This window comes from Tupaia chinensis, unplaced genomic scaffold, assembly GCF_000334495.1.
Source record: "Tupaia chinensis unplaced genomic scaffold, TupChi_1.0 Scaffold000315_1, whole genome shotgun sequence".
NCBI classification, from domain to species: Eukaryota; Metazoa; Chordata; class Mammalia; order Scandentia; family Tupaiidae; genus Tupaia; species Tupaia belangeri.
In genome coordinates this window covers 4,199,231-4,218,465 of record NW_006159808.1, presented here as the reverse complement: position 1 = coordinate 4,218,465, position 19,235 = coordinate 4,199,231, and the positions used below count along the sequence as shown (strand labels likewise).

The window sequence follows — 19,235 nt, the reverse complement described above, 5'->3', positions numbered from 1 at the left end:
AGGTTTAAATGCAATCTTTTGCAAATCATCAGTTGCCCATGGCGAGTCTAGGTAAAAAGGAAAGGAAACAGGTTCTGGTAAATGCACTTTTGAAGTCACTATCTTACCTGCCTGCTTTCTCCTGGTTATTTAACTCCCCCGGAAAGTGAGGAGGGAGAGAAGACAGAGAGGTGGGTTGGAGCGGTGGAAAGCGCTGGACGTCTGGCCTGGCCTGGCCTCGCCTACAGCCACTCTATGACAGGGCCCTGGTCTTGAAGGCCTCTGGGCTGACCTGACTTGAGGGTGCACTTCCCAGGGTGGTTTCCATGAGCAGAGAGGATGATAAATTAGGAAGCTCAGTGGACAAGCTGCCTGGAACTCACGCCCCATTGCTCCTGTTACCGTGCGTGTTCAATGACCCGAGACACTCAGGACCCGCTCCATGTGCATTTGAGATAATGTCACCTACACGGCCACTGCACGTTTACATGCCAGTTGCCCAAGGGGTGCATATTCTGTGTAGAGACGTGGGCTAGACGGGGCAGTCCCTGCTCGTCCTCTTTCTCTGGATGGTGGGCACGCAGCTGTTTCTCAAGCTGCCGGGTCCAGGACTCTGACCGTGCAGTTGGCCACGCAGGACCCTACTGCCTTAACCACCAGGCCACGGAGCTGGTCCACAAATACTGATAACGTATTCTATTTAGCCTAAGGTATCCACGGCGTCTTTCCGCGTAAACGTCCATGTGAGACTGTGGGGTATGCATTTGGTCTTTGTCCCTGCTTTCTTCTGTCCAACTCCTGAAATGCTTGGCGCTCCTGACGGTGCCTTCTTGTCTGCACAGAGTTGAGCCATGACTGGCAGCTCCGGAGCTGCCGGCTGGGGCTGGTCACTGGGAAGACCAGGGCAGGATTAGAGGGCTGGGATGTTCATTCACACTGCCAATCTCTGGGGAGGCCAAAGGGGCCGCAGGTTGAGTCGATTGCCAACAACCAGGTACTTTATCAGTCACGCTGTTGCAGTGAAGCCACCGTACAACCTCCGAAGGGCGGGCTTGGGAGAGCTCCCAGAGAACTGGACGTGAGGTTCCTGGAGCCGGTGGCTTGCCCTTTCTCATGTGCTTTGTCTCTTGCCTCTCTCCTCTGTGTCCTTCGGATTTCCGCGGTGACGAACTGGTGACCGTGTTTCCCTGAGCCCTGGGAGCCGCGCCAGCAGGTTAAGGTGCCCTGAGAAGGGGCTTGCGGAAACTCCAGCACGTAGCCAGTTGGCCAGAAACCCAGCTAAGACACCCTGGGCTCGCAGTGGGCACTTGGCTGGGGCTAGGCTTGGAAATGAGCCTCAGCCTGTGGGATCCGATGCTACCCCAGGTAGATGGGGTCAGAATTGAACTGAACTGGGGCACACCCCCCTGGGGGGAGAAGTCCCCATGTCCTAATCAGTGACCAGAGGTCACAGGTGTCTTGTCAAGTGTTTGTTAGTGTAAGAACAGAGAAGAAACTTACAAATGTAAATTTGATACTATTAGTATAATATAAGATTATTAAGAAGATAAAGTACCTTTTGATGTGAAGTCTTCCAAATCGGAATACATTTTACACTTAGCATGCGTCTCAGTTCAGACTAGCTGTGTGTCAGATACTCAGGAGGGACTTCTGGACAGCACGATTGTCGAAGTTATGTTGAAGCTGGAAGATGTGACAGGCCTGGCCAAGGTAGCACAGGTCGTGGGCTGCTGCTCTACCCAGCTGGCAAAGCTGCTGCCTTAAACTCGAAGTGTCAGTAAGCTTCCCAGCCTGGTTCCATCACACTGAATTTTGAGTTCTCCACTCCGGGGGCTCTCAGCCAGGTGAAGTTTTGTTTATGTTTTTGTTTTTGTTTTTTTGAGAGGTTTTTGTTATAGCGTGCGTGCGCTCACCAGACAGACAGAGACAGAGAGACAGAAAGCGAAAAGTCACCCCCCAGTGGGGATGGCCACGCCACAATCCCTTCTCCTCCATTCTCCTCTCGGGATCTTGGGCACGCACGCACACGCGCCTGGTGTGAGCTTTAAGCCACCAGGCCTGGGACGTGAACCATGGTTGACTACATGGGAGTCCAGTGACATAGCCATTACGCTAACTGCTGGTCCCCAGGTGAAGTTTTGCCACCCCCCAGAGGACATTCGGCAGTTCCTGAGAGAGTTTTGGTTGGTGTGCCTGTACATGCAGGGGCAGGGTTTGGCATCTGGGGCAGAGGCCTGGGGTGTGGCTGAACACCCTTTCATGCAGAACCAAGAATGATTTGGTCTAGAGACACATTAGTGATGGTGTTGAGAAAGCATGCTCTGTTCTTTGCTTTGACTTAGAAAAAGGAAAAAAAAAACACTTAAATTTGAAATGTAGAAATAGTAATTTGAAAATAAAATCCAATCGAGAAAGCATTTTCTCTTCTCTCAGCCTGAAGGTACCATTTCCTGCTCTGAGGTGCGTCAGTTAGGCATAGCATACCCATAGCGGACCAGGAAGACTCCCATCCTGAGTTGTTTTGGGATCAGATGTAACTATTAGGTTATTGGAAAAGTCATTGCCTGTTTTTCTATGCAAGAATGAGTCATGATTTTTTTCTCATGACCGAATAATTCAAAAGGAGGAGTTGACTTTTCATTTTGGTATTCTCCTAAGTGGTTGTAAAGAAAAAAAAATTACTCATGACACTTGTAGAAATGATAAGCAGACTTTGTGAAAGAATTCACAGACTTAAGTGATTCGAAAAGGTTTATTCACTTTCCAAGGAAGGAAAGGGACAGACATGCAGAGTTGTAGGGCCCTGAAGGGTGGGCACTAGGGTTTTAAAGAGAAGGCATTTAGGGTAGGACAAGGAAGGTGGTCCTAAGACTGCCCTGTGGCCTTTCACATCCGGGTGGTTCCTCTGGTCAATCTCTGGGTAAGCCAGCCATCTGAAATAAGACCAAACAGCCCACCTTTCTTTTCCTTTTTTTGGTGAAAATCTTCCACTGAGTCCAAGGAACTCCCTGTTGGGGAATGCCTCCTTCTCCCAGGACGGCCTGACCTGGTTTGACCCTTTGGACCTGCCTCTCCACCTGCCAAGGGCACTCAAGGCCACTTCCCTTCAGCAGAGCCCAAGATAAGAGACAGATACCTAAGATTGTTCTCTAAAGAAGAGAATGCCTGAGGCATTTGGGGAGCTTTGAATGGGCCCTTCCCATGAAAATGCCTGAGAGATCACGAAGGTTCTGAGCATCAGCCCGTTAATGAGTGGTTTTCAGTTATTCACAGTTGTGCAAACATCCCCAGTATCTGCCTTCTTATCTGAGGGCTGTGCTAGGGGGCAGGGCAGAAGTACCCCAGTGGGGGTGCGATCACAGCAATCCTTTCCTTGCCATTTCTCCATTGTGTCAGGATTTTAGGGGACACACACATTAGCACCTGGCCTGCGTTTCTCAAGCCACCAGGGCCAGGACTTGAACCAGGATTGACCTTGTGGGATCTGCTCCCAGCACTCAACCACTGTGCTAGGAGCTAGCCTACCCCGGTGTTTAATTTTTTTTTTTTTTTTTTTTTTAGAGATTTTCACTGTAGGGCGCGTGCGCTCGCCAGACAGACAGAGAGAGACATAGAGACAGAAAGCGAGAAATCACCCCCCAGGGGGGATGGTCACACCGCAATCCCTTCTCCTCCATTCTCCTCTTGGGATCTTGGGCACGCACGCACACGTGCCCGGCGTGAGTTTTAAGCCACCGGGTCCGGGACACGAACCGCGGTCAACTATGTGGGAGTCCAGCGACATAGCCATTACGCTAACTGCTGGTTCCCCCCAGTGTTTAATTTTAGAGCATTTGCACTATGAAGACATGTCCTATCTCTCCCTCCGCTTGCCCACCCTACTGCACCTGTAGCCCCAGACAAACCGTAGTACACTTTCCGTGTGTACAGATTTGCTGTAGAGTTACACGGTGTGTGGCCCTTTCTGCCTGGCGTCCTGTACTTTGCTCAGTGTTTCCAAGGCGCCCCTACGTACTGGCCTGTACCAGGACCTCGCTCGCGTACATGGTCAGGTATACTCCATTGTACGGACATGCCACGCTTTGTCTCTCCGTTCATCAGTTGGAGGGCGTTGGGTTGTCCGTCCTCTGCCGCTCTGGGCAGAACTGGATAAACGCATGTACTGGTTTTGTGTGTGCTGTCATGTTGGTTTCAGCTCTTGAGGGAGACGTTCGTGTGTTCTTGGCAGTCACCCTCTGAACCCCTTCGCTATGTGTGGGGACTCCCCTGCCCTGTCCATGTGGGAGGCAGGGTCTGACACTTGGCAGTGGGTTATATGTCTGTTTATAATAGTTTCCTTCGTGGGAACATGTTTCTTCTGTTGTGTTCCCGAAGTCTAAAAGGGATCAGTGAACAAATAATGAACAGGTAGGTCCCAGGCTCGTGTGCGTGCGTGCCCAAGAACGAGCCTGGGAGGAGAACGGAGAAGGGATTGTGGTGTGGCCATCGTCCCAGAGGGGTGAGTTATTGCATCTGTTACTTTCTCTGGTGAGCACATGCACCCTGAGGCAACCTCTTTAAAAAAAGAAAGGAAGGAAGAGAGAGAGAACTGTGTGTTTATTAACTCGCAGTTCTGGTGGCTGGGAAGCCCAGAGGGTTGCAGAATGGCAGCGGGTGGGACTCTGAGCAGTGGAGCGTGCTGTGTCCACATGGCCCTGCCCGCCCCCTTTCCTCCCCTCAGGAGCACCTGGACTCACCACGGGGTGGGGGCCCCCTAATGACTGTCACACAGAGGCCCCCATTGGACACCAGGCGGGGATTAAGTTTCCACCTGGCACCTTTTCCATATTGTCAGGTCCCAACAGGTAGTTCCGGGGGACATCCCAACTGTAGCAGTGACTTCAGTTTTTGCACGCCGTCTGCTGCTGTGTCTTTGATTTCCCCACAGTACGTCCTCACACGTAAAAGAAATGTGCCTATTACCATCTCAGAGAGTTCTTCGAATTGGTATTTCCTTTTCCTTTTCCCCCCCGTTTCACTCTAGGGCACGCGTGCTTGCTGGAGAGAGAAACAGAGAGAGAGAGAGAGAGAGAGAGAATGAGAGAATGAGAAAGCACCCACCAGGGGCGATAACCAAGCTGTAGTCCCTTCTCCATTCTCTTGGGATTTTGGGCATGGCACACGTGCACGTGGTGTGTTTTTCAAGCTGCCGGATCCAGGATTCTAACTGCACAGTTAGCTAGGTGGGATTCAGCTGCTTTAACCACCACACCACCTGGCTGGCCTGAATTCATATTTTCTATGGCTCCCACATATGAGTCACATGTAAACTTTGAATGTCTATTCTCTTATTTATCTTACCTATCGTGAGTGATTTTCAGCAAGCTTTGGGCGGGGACCATTGGTCTGTACAATAAACATACTTACACCAAGCCAGCTAGATGTTGCTGCAGTCTTCTGGGTGATGAGCAATAAGCATGATTTATTTCTCTATCCTGTGTGTACAAACCAGAACATTGAAAACTGAGAACAGAAACTTACTCTCAACCCTCAATGAGTCACTAATGCCATGATTTTTTGGTAGAATTATAGGTAGGATTTGGCTGGATTGGGTACAGAAGGAAATGGAAGGGGAACCAGAAGAAGATTGCACTGTAAAAAGGTGGCCTTCTGGTTCTTAAATTGAGGGATAAGCCCACCACCTTGGAGTTTCAGTAACTGTAAAACGTTCTCTTGAATTACCCTGAAAAACTGGGAGATAGGAGAATGTGACAAATCTGGTTTTAAAAATTTTATTCTGTTTTGCTTACTTATTTATCTTATTTATTATTTTTATTTTTAAGTTTGCTATAGAGCATGTGCATTCACCAGAGAGAGATAAAGAGAGAGTGAAAAGGCAAGCCATCAGATCTGAGACTCGAACCTCAGTTGGCCATGTGAGAGCCCAGTGCCTTACCCACAACTCTGCCTGCTGGACCTAACATTTTATTTTTTAATATGAAAAATATGAAATACACTTGAGAAACCAAAAACTTCTTCTTATCCAGGACACCATATTTACATTCAGTATCTTTTTTTTTTTTTTGAGAGGTTTTTGCTATAGGGCGCGTGCGCTCACCAGACAGACAGAGACAGACAGCGAGAAATCACCCCCAGGGGGGATGGCCATGCCACAATCCCTTCTCCTCCGTTCTCCTCTTTCTCTTCCTGGGATCTTGGGCACACATGCACACGCGCCCAGCATGAGTTTAAGCCACCGGGTCCGGGACTCGAACTGCGGTCTATTACATGGGAGTCCAGCGACATAGCCATTACGCCAACTGCTGGTCCCTCATTCAGTATCTTTAAACACAGGACGCAAGGAACCCAGAAGTCACATTTTTTTTTTTTTTTTTTTTTTTTTTTTTTTGTGATTAATATGGTCTCTATTTATCCAGTATGTTCCGTCAGTCATATCTTCAGTTTATAGCTTGTCATAAAATCTTGTTACATTCTAGATCAACTTAATAAGAAAAACAGGCTATTTTTTGCGGGGCCAAACTTAATTGAAATTCATTAGATGCCTGTTTCTTCTTGTGTGAGAACAGAGTAAGGTGGGAAAGTTCAAGAACACAGTGACCAAGTCAGACAGGTTCTGCAGGTGTTGCAGCAGCAAACCTGGACACACCTTTCTCAGCTTCCTTCCTCCAGAGACCTGGCTCTCAGTCTCCTCTGCCCTTGTGGCTGAGGACTAATGCTTATGGGGTGCAGCCTCTTCCCAAGGGGTGCAGGTAGCTATGTAAGAAACCATTTTTGTTTAAATTCTTGGAAATGTAGAACCGATAGATTATGTTTGACTCATCAGGTTTTGAAAAGAAATGAGTCTAGAGATTCCTATTACTGCTTTTTAAAAAAGTTTTTTTAACTAAAAAATTCTTAAAGATTTGCCAGAGAGGGAGGAGGAGAGGGAGAGCGAGCGAGCGAGCGAGCGAGCGAGCGAGCACACCCCTCCCACATGAGGCATGGTCCTGCTGTAGTCCCTTCTCCTCTGTTTTGCCAACCTGTTGAAATCTTGGGCACCCATTGTGTTTTTCATGGTGCTGGGACTGGAATTCGAACCAAGCAGTTGGGAATGTGGGATCTGACTCCTTTAACCACCAGGCCAGGGGCTGGCACATATGACTGTCTTTGTATGTGACTATTACCCATTCAGTGTGTAATTTTATTGGAAAGAAATCTCTTAATGAGCTGATTAGTGGAGGAGGGGTGCGGCTTTGAAATGTGCCTATTAAAAGCTGTTCTTTGCCTGAGGGTTTGTGCTGTAGTGCAGTTTAGATGGGCAAGTGCCTTTCTCCTTGCAGGATTGTGAAGGGAAGGTGTGAAAAGAGATCCTTGGCCTCAGGCACCCCCTCAGCCAGACCAGTTTTAATTAGTTTTTTTTTTTTTTTTTTTTTCTCCAGAGGTTTTCGCTATATGGCTCCTTCGCTTGCCAGACAGACAGAGAGAGACATAGAGACAGAAAGCAAGAAATCACCCCCCAGGGGGGATGGTCACGCCGCAATCCCTCCATTCTCCTCTTGGGATCTTGTGCAGGCACGCACATGCGCCTGGTGTGAGTTCTAAGCTACCAGGTCTGGAACGCGAACCACGGTCGACTACGTGGGAGTCCAGCAACATAGCCATTACGCCAACTGCTGGTTCTCAGCCAGACCAGTTTTAGAAGAGCGTACAGATGGAAGTTGAAGTTGGTAGGAATGAACTGTGCAGTCCCCTCGCACTGAAACACCTTCTCCAGAACTGGGGAAGCGAGGGGAGAGAGTGTAGCACTGGCTATGGCACACGAGTGAGGAGGACGTTGAAGAGGGTAGGTAGTAGGTTCACGTCGCCTGCATCAGCCTTTCGCCAGCTCCAGGTGCACAGTGTGGAGAGAGAGACCTTCTGCTCTGGGTGGGAGAGGGGAAGTGCAGTGGGCTTTGTCTCAGACCTCAGTACCAGGTCCACCCCAGCAACACCCAGTGCTAGAGGGCCCCCATGGCCTCAGACTCCATGCTGGTACCAGTAGACTGAGCCTCCAAGCTCACTTTGGCATCAGGCAAGATCTTTCAGTCTCAGGGCCAGGCTGGTGGTCTAGACTTTGAGCTGTTGCCAGCCCAGGCTGACTCCCAGTTCTCAGACTAGCACTTGTGGGTTCAGATTGCAGGTCTATCCAGCTCCAGGCCCTCCTGTGTTTTAGAACAGCCCAGAGGCAGGTTGGGCCACACAGCCCTAGGCTTTACACCTGCTGTGTGCCAGGCTGGTCCCTGTGACCCCATCCTCCATGTGGGCCCCAGTGACCACACTGCAGCAGACCCAGGGCTCAGGGTTATCTTAGTAGACCCTAACACTGAACCAGTCTCCATGGACCCATATCCCTAGTCCTGTAACCTCAGAACTTGGGCAAGAACCTGCATATCCACTTGACAGACCAATCTGTTTAATTCCAAGCTCCATGTCTGCCCCGTTCCAGGCTGGCCCCAGGCTCTAGTAGATCAGATTCAGACTTACCCCAGTAGACTCTGATGCTGGGCTTTGTCCCAGATTCCAAGCCTATCCCAGCACCTGGGTAGTCTTTCAAACTCAAGCTCAAAACCCACCCAGTGCCCTGTGGAGCCAGGTTTCAGATGGCCCCCTTAGGTACAGGATCCAGGCTACCACCTGCCAACTCAGGCACCAGGCCAGCCTCCTCGAGGCCTTCAGCAGCAAACCTACCTGTAGACCACACCAGAAGGCCTGAATAGACTCTCTGGACAGGCTGGCTGGTAAAGGGCATTCCCAGACAAAGCTAGTTTGCAAAGCCTGGAATAAATTCTTGCTTTTTCAATGCACAGTCATCAACATGAAGCATCAAGAAACTTGAAAAACCAAGGAAACATAATGCCACCAAAAGAACACAATAATATCCTAGTGGCAGACTGAAAAGAAATGGAGATATATGTACTACCTGAAAAAGAATCCAGAATAAGTGTTTTAAAGAAATTCAGTGAACATAAAAAAAAATAACAGAGAAATAATTCAGTGAAATTATAGTGACCAAATAATGTCTAAAGCAAATATGAAAGAAGTGATTAAAAAAGACATTTCAGATCTGAAAAAAAAAATAACAGTGGAATGAAAAAATGCTATATAAGGGTCATCAACAGCAGAACTGATCAAGTAAGAGAAAGAATTTGTGAACTTGAGATGTTATTTAAAAATATAAAGTCATCTGGGGGAAGATACAAATATCTGAATATAGTAAGGTCAGAGGTCTCTGATCAGATTCAGTTCAAACAAGATTACACCAAGACCTATTTTAATCACATTACCAAAGACAAATCAAAGAAAAGACAGGCTTTTGAAAGCAGCAAAAGATAAGCAAATAACATAAGGGAATTCCAGTAGGCAGTGAACATCTCATCATGGACTGTATAGGTGTGAGAGGCAGGGTGGTATATTTTAAATGCTGGAGGAAAAAATCTGCCAACCAAGCATACTGTATTTGGAGAAACTATGCCTCAGATAAAGATTTTCCCAAACAAAACTGAAAGAGTTCCACGAGATCTGTCTTATAAGAAATGCTAAAGGAAGTTCTTTAGTCTGGAAGAAAGGACGGTAACTAGTGACACTCAACCATGTGAGAATATGAAGCTCACTGGTAAAATTAGGTGCACAGTAAAGTTCAGATTAATACTATGGAGGGGTGTGTAAGTAAGTCATATGAAGGTTAAAAGACAAACTTTAACAGCTATAGTAATTTGTTGAGGGATGGTTTCACTGCTGAATTCTACCACACATTTAAAGAACTGTTCATTCATCTTTCTCAAAACATTCCAAAAAATCGAAGATGAAGGAACACTTTCAAACTCACTCCATGAAGTAAATATTACCATGACACAAAACCTGAAAAGAACATCACAAGGAAATAGAAGATTAGTGTCCCCAATGAAGATGGAAATTCCTCACCAAATAGAGCAAACTAAAATTAAATCACACATTGAAATGATCTCCAGGATCAAAATTTATCCCCGGGGTACAAGGGTGGTTCAGCATATGCAAATCCATCAGTGTGATACAACACATTAATAGAATGAAGAACAAAAACAGTAGATGCAGAAAAAGCATTAGACAGAATTTAGCATCTGTTTATGATAAACAAAACCAAACCCTCAATAAATAAGGAGTACGGGGAATGTACTTCAACCCAGTAAAGGGTATGTACGGCAAGCCCACAGCTAATATCATATTCAGTAATTAAAAAGTTGAAAGCGTTTTCTCTAAAACCAGGAACAAGGCTCCCACTTTTACCACCTCTATTCAGTACAGTGAAGGAAGTCCTATCCAGACCAACTGGGCATAAGAAAGAAATGAAAGACATCCAAATTGGAAAGGAAGACTCCAAATTGTCCCTTTTTGAAGACAGGCTAATCTTATGTACTGGAAACCCTTAAGAATTCACCAAAACAAAACAAAAACAAAACACACACAATACCCAAAAACCAAAGCCTATTAAAATGAATCAAGATGCAGAAGACCTTTACTTAGACCTTTATTTCACACCATAAACAAAAATCAACTCAGAGTGGTTTAAAGACAAACAAGTAAACATACGACCCCAAACCATGAAACTACTAGGCAAAAACCTAGGGAGAAAACTTCTTGACATGGGTGGGAGCAGTGATTTTTTTTTTTTTTTTTGAGTATCATCTGAAAAACACAGACACAAAACTGAAAATTACTAAATGGGATTATATCAAACTAAAAAGCGTCAGCACTGTAAAGTGAATGATCCACAGAGTGAAGAGACAACCTACAGAATAGGAGAAAATATTTGCAAATTACATCTCATAACTGGTTAATGTCAAAGTGTATAAGAAACTAGCTCAGCAGAAAGAAAACAACCCAGTTGAAAGATAGGTGAAGGCGAGACCAGCAGTTAGCATAATGGCTATATCACTGGACTCCCACGTAGTCTACCACTGTTCGCGTCCCGGACCTGGTGGCTTAAACTCACGCCGGGCGCGTGTGTGTGCATAACCAAGATCCTGAGAGAAGAATGGAGGAGAAGGGATTGTGGCGTGGCCATCCCCCCTGGGGGGTGATTTCTCGCTTTCTGGCTCTCTGTCTCTCTCTCTCTGTCTGGTGAGTGCACACACCCTATAGCGAAAACCTCTCAAAAAAAAAAAAAGATGGGTGAAAGGTTTGAATAGACATTTCTCAAAAGAAGATATACAAAAGATCAACACATCTATGGGAAAAACAAACAGAAGCTTCAGTATAACTAATGATTAGAAATGCAAATTAAATTCACTATTAGCTATCACCTCACATCTGTTAGCATGTTTATTGAAAGATGAAGAGTTGTCAGTATGGGGAGAAAAGGGAACTCTGGTACCCTGTTGGCGGAAATGTAAGTGAGTATAGCCAGTAGGGGAAACATTGTGGAGGTTTCTCAAAAACTCATACAGTCAGGGAACGGCAGGTGGTGTGGTGGTTAAGGTGTTGGACTCTCACGTGGCCAACCTCTGCTTGGGTCCTGGACCTACTGGCTTGCTTTCTCATTTTCCCTTTCTCTATCTCTGGTCAAATTAAAAAATAAATAAATAAATAAAATTAAATAATTAAAAAAAAAAAAGACCAACCCAAATACCTCACATAATCCAGCAATCTCACTACTGGGTATAAAGCCAACGCTGTAGAGTCTGCCCACTGAAGAGATGCCTGCACTCCCATGCTCACGGGATTATTTCACAACAGCCAAGATGGAATCAACCTAAGTGTCCTTCAGTGGATGAAAGGATAAAGAAATGTGGTACAGGGACCAGCAATGGTGTAATGGTTATGTTGCTGGACTCCCATGTAGTCGACCGTGGTTCAAGTCCTGAACCCGGTGGCATAAAACTCATGCTGGGCACGTGAGTGCATGCCCAAAATCCCCAGAGGAGAATAGAGAACGGATTGTGGCATGGCCATCCTCCCCAGGGGTGATTTCTCACTTTCTGTCTCTCACCTTCTACAAAAAATCACTCTCTTAAAAAAAAAAGTGGTGTGTGTGTGTGTGTGTATATATATATATATATATCCACAGTGGAATATTATTCAGCCTTAAAGAATGAGGAAATTGCGTTTGCCAGTGTGGGGGAACTGGAAGGACATTATGCTGAAATGAAATAAACTAGGCGTGCAAAGTCCAATACCGAATATGTATGTCTTCGTTGTCACGTTGTCACCGCAGATAGCCGAGCCTGGGAGATGTACAGAGAAACAGTGTAACTCGTAGCGCCGTCGGCTGGCAGTCTGAAGGCACCGCAGACTAGCAGAGGCAGAACTCGAGTGCAGTGAGTCGTGGTCAGCCTCCACCCACATGGCTCTGCTGCCTCATTCCCTCTCCCTGTGAATACTCCAGGACTCAGCCGTGGGGTCCTGTCAGGATTTTAGCACAACCAGAGGAACCACCCTGGGCAGTGTGAGGAAACAAAGTTTTCACTTAAGTCTTTTTCAATACAATGAAGTCCCAACTGGCGACCTTTGGGGGACATCAGATGACTGCCCACTGACACCGTATTCCAAAACATAGACCTTGAGGGGACAAATCCTTACCTAGACCATAGCAGCAACGTGGACTCTGACATAGCTGATCTCAGAAGTAGCAGTCCAGTGGTAGTTAGCAGGGACTGAATGGATTTGGGGTGGGGTGGGGACAGGTGGGTGCTGTTGGTCAAAGGATTCAAAATTTCAGTCAGGACGAGTCAGTTCCAGAGATCTATTATACCGCATGGTTGTTTTATTTTAAAGAATTTTAAAATTTAATTCCTTTTCTCTTTTTCTTTTTTAAAATTTGACCAGGGAGAGACAGAAAGGGAAAGTGAGAAAGGAAGCCTCTGGGTTTGGGACTTGAACTGAGATCAGCCATGTGGGAATCCAGAGCCTTTAACCACCACGCTGCCTGCTGACCCCCCACATGGTTGTAATTAGTAACTGTAGTTTTGAACATTGTAGAGAGCAGTTTTATTATTTTTTTCCTCTGCCACAGGGTGTGTGGCTCTTAGGAGGGAGACCGAGGGATGGCATCTCCTCCTTACCCTGTCTGGGTTTTCTGCGGTGAATGCTTTGCTCTGTGTTACTATAATCCAGTGTTACTGGGAACCCGAGCTCACCGAGGCAGGCCTCGCTTTGCCCGCGTGGTGAGCCGTACAGGGAGGGCCTCAGTTGGAGGTCAGCCCCGTAGCCTGGTGGGTAAGGGAGCTGGATCCCACGGGGCAAACGCAGTTTGAATCCTGGCCGTGGCGGCTTGAACATGCGTGAGTCCAAGATCTCGACAGGAAGTAGAAATGGATTACGGCTTGACTTCCCCTGGCGGGGGTGATTCTCTCTCCCCCGTGTCCCTCCGTCCCTGTGGTAAGTGTGTGCGCCCTCTGGTGACCGATGAGACAAGATCCCGGCTGAGTATGTGACTGAGTGAAGGGAAGTCTCTGTAGTTCACACTAGCGTTGGGACCGTTGGCATGTTGAACTTTTCCCTTCACCTGTGAACAGGAGTTGTAGGAGTACCTCTGTCACTGGTTTGCTGCGAGGACTGAACTAATTGGTGTTTGTTGAACACTGATTCACATACCATAACTCTAAACAGTTTAGCTGCTTTATCTTTTCTTGATTTTGGCATTTGGTACAAGGTAGTAACTGTTTGGGAGAAATACGTTTACCTTTTCAAGGACTCCCGCAAACGAGCATTTTTCCTTGTTCTCTTTTTTTCCAGGGAATGCAGAGAGCAACGAACGTCACCTATCAAGCCCACCATGTAGAGGCCAGGTGGTGGGGACCAGAGGTGGTTTCCGTGGGTGCACCGTCTGGCTGACAGGTACAGTTCAGACAGCGAAGCCGGTGGGTTTTAAGAGCGGTGTTGACAGGCAGCCTTGGGCTGGGCGTCTGCCTGTCGGAGTTTGGAGCTCTGCTTCGCATTTGGAGCCAGAACAACTGGAACTGAAGTTACTTAATGATCGCATCAGTTTTTTGGAGACGCCTTTTTTCTTTTACAGGATTGCTGTTAAAGTGGAAAAATCAGGAAGCATCTTAAAACATTGTAGTAGGTACTTTGATAACTTCCATGATCCAAGTGTAAATAATACCCATGTTCTGCACCAAGAAGCTCGCCGTGTAAACCACAGGGAGAGAAAGAATGAGCGATAAGGAATTTCTCCCGTTCTCTTCTGCCAGCCAGGTTTCGCATAGGCCTCTAATTGTTCCTCGTGTTGTTTTCCCAGAATCCCCTCGGGCTGAGCCGTAGCAGGCTGGCGAGAGGGCACATTGATTTAGATTTTGGAAGTAGTTTTAAAAGTAATGGCTCCTCCACTAATAGGAATTCTGCATATACATATAACCATAGAATATGGTATGTTCTATAATACCGTAATAGTATACATGAGCGTATGTGTATTTAGTATATATGTAATATGTATTTTGCCACAGGGCGCATGTGCCCACTGGAGAGAGCGCCAGAAAGCGCTTCACGGTGGTGTAAGGTCACACCGCAATCCTGTTCCTCATTTCTCTCCCTGTCAGGATGTGGGGCACGCCTGCACACATGCCTGGCATGTTTCTTAAGCCTCTGGGTCTGGTCTGATGTCAGCCATGCGGGGTCTGGCTCCCTTAATCATAAGGCCACAGTGGCTCCAGGACTTGCAGGTAAAGTTTGATATATGTTGTCAGGTAGCCCTCTAAAATTTCATACCAGTTCACTCTCACACTGGCAGCGTGGGAGAAGGTCCCTTACCGGTGCCTTTGTCAACCCTGGGTGTTACTAGTTATTAACGATTTGTGCCAATTGGCAAAAGACAACATTCCAGGGTTTTGTTTTTAACTATGTTTCAATGTCAGGTCTGTTTATTTTTGGCATGAAAGAAACATTGACTCTCCCTCCACTTCCTCATTCTTGAGTCTAGTTACACTGTTTCTTTCTGTGTGGTTGTTTCTGTTTTAGGTCTGTCAGTGATTTAAGTCAACACTCCCTGGGTCTTCTGCTGTGAACCTTTATTGCAAGCCTTCATTACAATCTAGCCTCATCATCTACAGTTCATGAAGTGCATTTTACAGGGTGGCCTTCTGTTGGATTCTGACTTCCCTGTGCTTTGGTGTTTGAGACTGTCTTCCTGTCCTTTTTTCTTTATGTTTATTCATTTCTCCCATGAGGGAGACAGACACCCCCAGAAGCACACCGCACTGCAGTCCACTCCCACTGCGTCCAGCCAGGGTCACGGGCACACACGCCAGCCCCAGGGCACGGACATGGGACCTTCCCGTTGGGGTCTAGTCGTGTTCTCCGCGTCACTTCTCGAGCCCTGCCCATCTGTTACAGCAACTTGGCTGGGTAAAATATTTATTTGGTTCATAGTTTCTTGGAATTTTTAAAACACTACCTCCTGGGATTAGAGGTCTGAAGGCTGAGGCCAGTTGTTTTCCTGTCTCTCCAGACCCTTGCTCTTTGCCCCTGGGTCCCTGAGCATTCTTTCTTCCCTGTTTTCTTCCAGGGACGTGGCCTTTCTCGTGGACCCCACTGCAGGCGGTCTCTGTGCTGTGAGTGCGCTCCGTCCTCTCCACATGGGCTGGGCTGTCTTGTCCCGAGAATGTGTGGGGAATGTGAGCTGGCTGCTGCCGAGTGTCCCCGCGCAGGGCGGTGGGCTCTGACCGCCCAGCATGTAGGCTGCTCACTGTCCCTGCCGAGCAAGGCCTGGTGAGGAAGGGCAGTGTGCGCTGGGTGAGGCTCAGACAGGCCCTCTCCCTCCACCGGTCAGTGTGAGAACCCGGAGCTCCTGGGCTAAAAGTCACAGTGCTGTGGGGTCCCTGGTGATGGGTCCCCTAGGTAACGCGCAGCCTTGCCTGTGCTGAGCCACGTTACCAAGGCCACAGGACCGCTCCCCTCGGCCTGTTCCTCCTGAGTTTCTGCTCCAGGAGCTGCAGCTCCCCCTCAGCTGTCTCCCCAGCCTTCAGGGCGGTGAGCTGGCCTGAGTTCCCCGCTCTGATGGATCGAGAAGAGCCGTCGGTTTTTAGTGTGCTCAGCTTTCTGCTTACTGACAGGATGTACTCGTGACTTCCAGCCCCTTACATGCAGGCCCGGAGAACCCGCAGTCAGGTTTCACAAACGCTCGTTTGAAAAGAGGACCTCCTCCTTGGCCTGAGCAGTATTCCCTCTGCTTATTGTCAGAGCGGGCTTTAACTGCGTTGTCTCCAGCCTTTATTGTGTTGCTTTTTTTTTTTTTTGGAGAGGTTTTCGCTATAGGGCGCGTGCGCTCACTAGACAGACAGAGACATAGAGACAGAAAGCGAGAAATCACCCCCGAGGTGGGATGGTCACGCCGCAGTCCCTTCTCCATTCTCCTCTCGGGATCTTGGGCACGCACGCACATGCGTCCGGCGTGAGTTTTAAGCCACCGGGTCCAGGAGGCGAACTGCGGTCGATTATGTGGGAGTCCAGCGACATAGCCATTATGCTAACTGCTGGTTCCCTATTGTGTTGCTTTTTAAAAGCAATGTGTCGCTGGATATGGAAGTCAGGGACTCTCTTTTCCTTGCAGTCCGGGTCCTTAATCGGCCTCTGTCCGAGGTGTCTAGACCTGTGCTCCGTTTTCCTGGACACAGTTCACTTTCTCTCAGGCTTCCCTTTAGCTCCCTCCCTCAGTAGTCTCACACTGGCTGGGTGTTACCCTCCCAGGCTCCAGGCTGCGAGCGACTTAGCTGTGCCCTGGGCGGCTCACACCGCAGACAGCTTTCTTCTCAAAGTCCCCTTTCTTTGGTTAGTTTTTGCTAGGGGTGTGGGTGCTTGTCAGAGAGAAAGTGAGAAGGCACCCCAGGGGGATGGCCACGCTACAGTTCTTTCTCCTTCATTCTCCTTGGGATTTGGGGCACACGTGCATACACACCCAGTATGATTTTTCAAGCCACTGGTTCTGGGACTCAAACCGTAAGACTGACCATGTGGGATCCAGCACCTTAACCTCCATGCCACTGCTGATCTTACTTTCCCACAGTTTTGAAGGCCTGAGGTCCAAAAGAAGTGTTGGCTCCGCTGTGGGCGGGGCCGGCTGTGTGCAGTGGCTCAGGCAGGTGCTGCTGCGTGCGGGTCTGCTGGGCGCTTGGCGGGCTGACAGCCGACGGGTCACCTCGGTGCGTTCTCCAGCTCGGTGGTCCCAGGGCATTTAGCAGGTGCTTCCTCCAAATTCGGTGGCCAAAGAGAAGCTTCATAGCTTTTCTGGCCTGGCCTCACAAGTCCCTGTCGTCTTTTGCTGCGTTCTCTTGGCCGCTGAGGGGCCCTGAGACCCAGCCGAGACTCAGCGGTGTGAACGTGGGCCGAGCCTCTTGGGGTGGCACTGCACCGTCACATCGTCACGTTGCAGAAGAGCTCGTCGGAGCCGTCTTGGGAAGACACGGCTGGCTGTGCTCAGGGGCAGCGTGTGAAGTGGCCGGGCTGTGCTGATCCTTGTGACGTGGCCTCTCTGGGCTGCTGTCCAGCTGGCCCCGGGCACTGCCGGGACCTCTTTCAAGAGCACCGGTACGTTGGGAACCAGCAGTTAGCATAATGGCTATGTCGTTGGACTCCCACGTAGTCGACCGCGGTTCGTGTCCCGGACCCGGTGGCTTAAAACTCACGCCGGGCGCGTGTGCGTGCGTGCCCAAGATCCCGAGAGGAGAATGGAGGAGAAGGGATTGCGGCGTGACCATCCCCCCTGGGGGGTGATTTCTCGCTTTCTGTCTCTATGTCTCTCTCTGTCTGTCTGGCGAGCGCACGCGCCCTACAGTGAAAATCTCTCCAAAAAAAAAAAAAACAAGAGCACCGGTACGTCAGGCTTCAGAATGTCACTTCGTGCCTTGTCACCACCGTGCTCTGCCTTCGTGCGGGCACTTGTGCACGTACAGCTGTGCTCCCCTCTCAGTTCGGTGGGTCAGCACTGGCAGCGCACGGCGGGTGACACCAAGGTGCCCTCTCACGGTTGATGACATTGCGTTGGGTTCCTGGGTGTTTCCATAAAGCATGGTGGTCTGCGGGAGGCGGCGCTCCTGGGACGTGTGTGCAGCTCTGTAACGTCTCGCTTCGTTTTAGCCTTTCCTTCCCTCGTCAGAAGTAATTTTGGGGTGTGAGTTTGTTTTAAACTTCGGCACACAGATTTAGAATAGGGGTGGGCGGGGACAACGTGGTGATCTGTCCAGGCCTTTGGGAGACTTGGCACTTTCTAGGAACCCTTAGGCAGAGATGTTACTGGGGCGTTGGAGAAGTCATGACATATTTTCTAAGGTTTTCTATGCAATATGCGTCATGGCTTTTCTGACGACCAATGTCAATGACATGTGCATCGTGTTTTAAACCATGGATGTTTCCCTCTGTAAGAAGTAAATCTTAGAAAAAGCAGGTAAGAACGTTCCTGAGAGACTGCCAGGATTGTGCATGGAAGCCTGTGGTTAAAATTCTTTATTACAGGGCCAGGAGGTGGCATGGTGGTTAAGGTGCTGGAATCCTACATGACTGACCACGGTTCAAATCCTGGACCTGGCAGCTTGCTTCCTCACTTTCCTTCTCTCTTTGTTTCTGTCTCTATGGTCAAATTAAAAAAAAAAATTAATAATAGTTCAAATTAAATAAATCTTTAAAAAATTATTTATTACTGAGTCGTTGTCTCCCAGCTTTGTGAACGGAACCTGTCTGGGCGTTCGATCTTAGGCCTGTCTGGAGCCGGGAAGACCACGGTGAGCATGGCCCTGGAGGAGTACCTGGTCTGCCACGGCATCCCCTGCTACACGCTGGACGGGGACAACATCCGTCAGGGTCTCAATAAGAACCTGGGCTTCAGCCCCGAGGACCGGGAGGAGAATGTGCGGCGCATCGCGGAGGTGGCCAAGCTGTTCGCGGACGCCGGCCTGGTGTGCATCACCAGCTTCATCTCGCCCTACACCCAAGTGCGTGGTGCAGGGCCGTGGCTCTTCTCGGGGGGAGGGAGTGTGGTGGGGAGGGGGGTCAGGCGAGGCCCAGCTTCCAGGCTGGATCCAGAGTAAAATAAGCAGACCGAAACAGCCTGTGCCACGACTTCCTCTGTAAGCCCAGTCTGGTAAAACCCGGTGTTATAAAACCCAGTGTAACCAGAGTGTCGCACTCAAGCCTGTGGGAAAAATTTCAAGGGTGACTTTGCGGTTAGTCCCCTGCACTGAACCCGTGGCAGGTGTCGGGCCCCATGGGGAACCAGGTTTCCAGCATGGCTCCTGCCATGGTCAGGCCCCTCACTCACTTCCTCCTGGGTTCAG

At 48.7% G+C, this 19,235-nt stretch overlaps 1 protein-coding gene across 1 annotated transcript in view; it reads left to right on the top strand.

The window, feature by feature from the left end:
• The first annotated feature begins 13,710 nt into the window (after positions 1–13,710).
• Positions 13,711–19,235, top strand: part of PAPSS1 (3'-phosphoadenosine 5'-phosphosulfate synthase 1) — a 44,099-nt gene continuing 38,574 nt past the window's right edge. The window contains 3 exon segments of the mRNA XM_014588876.2: positions 13,711–13,747; positions 13,750–13,809; positions 18,658–18,893. Of these exon segments, the coding sequence (XP_014444362.1) occupies positions 13,711–13,747; positions 13,750–13,809; positions 18,658–18,893 (333 nt within the window).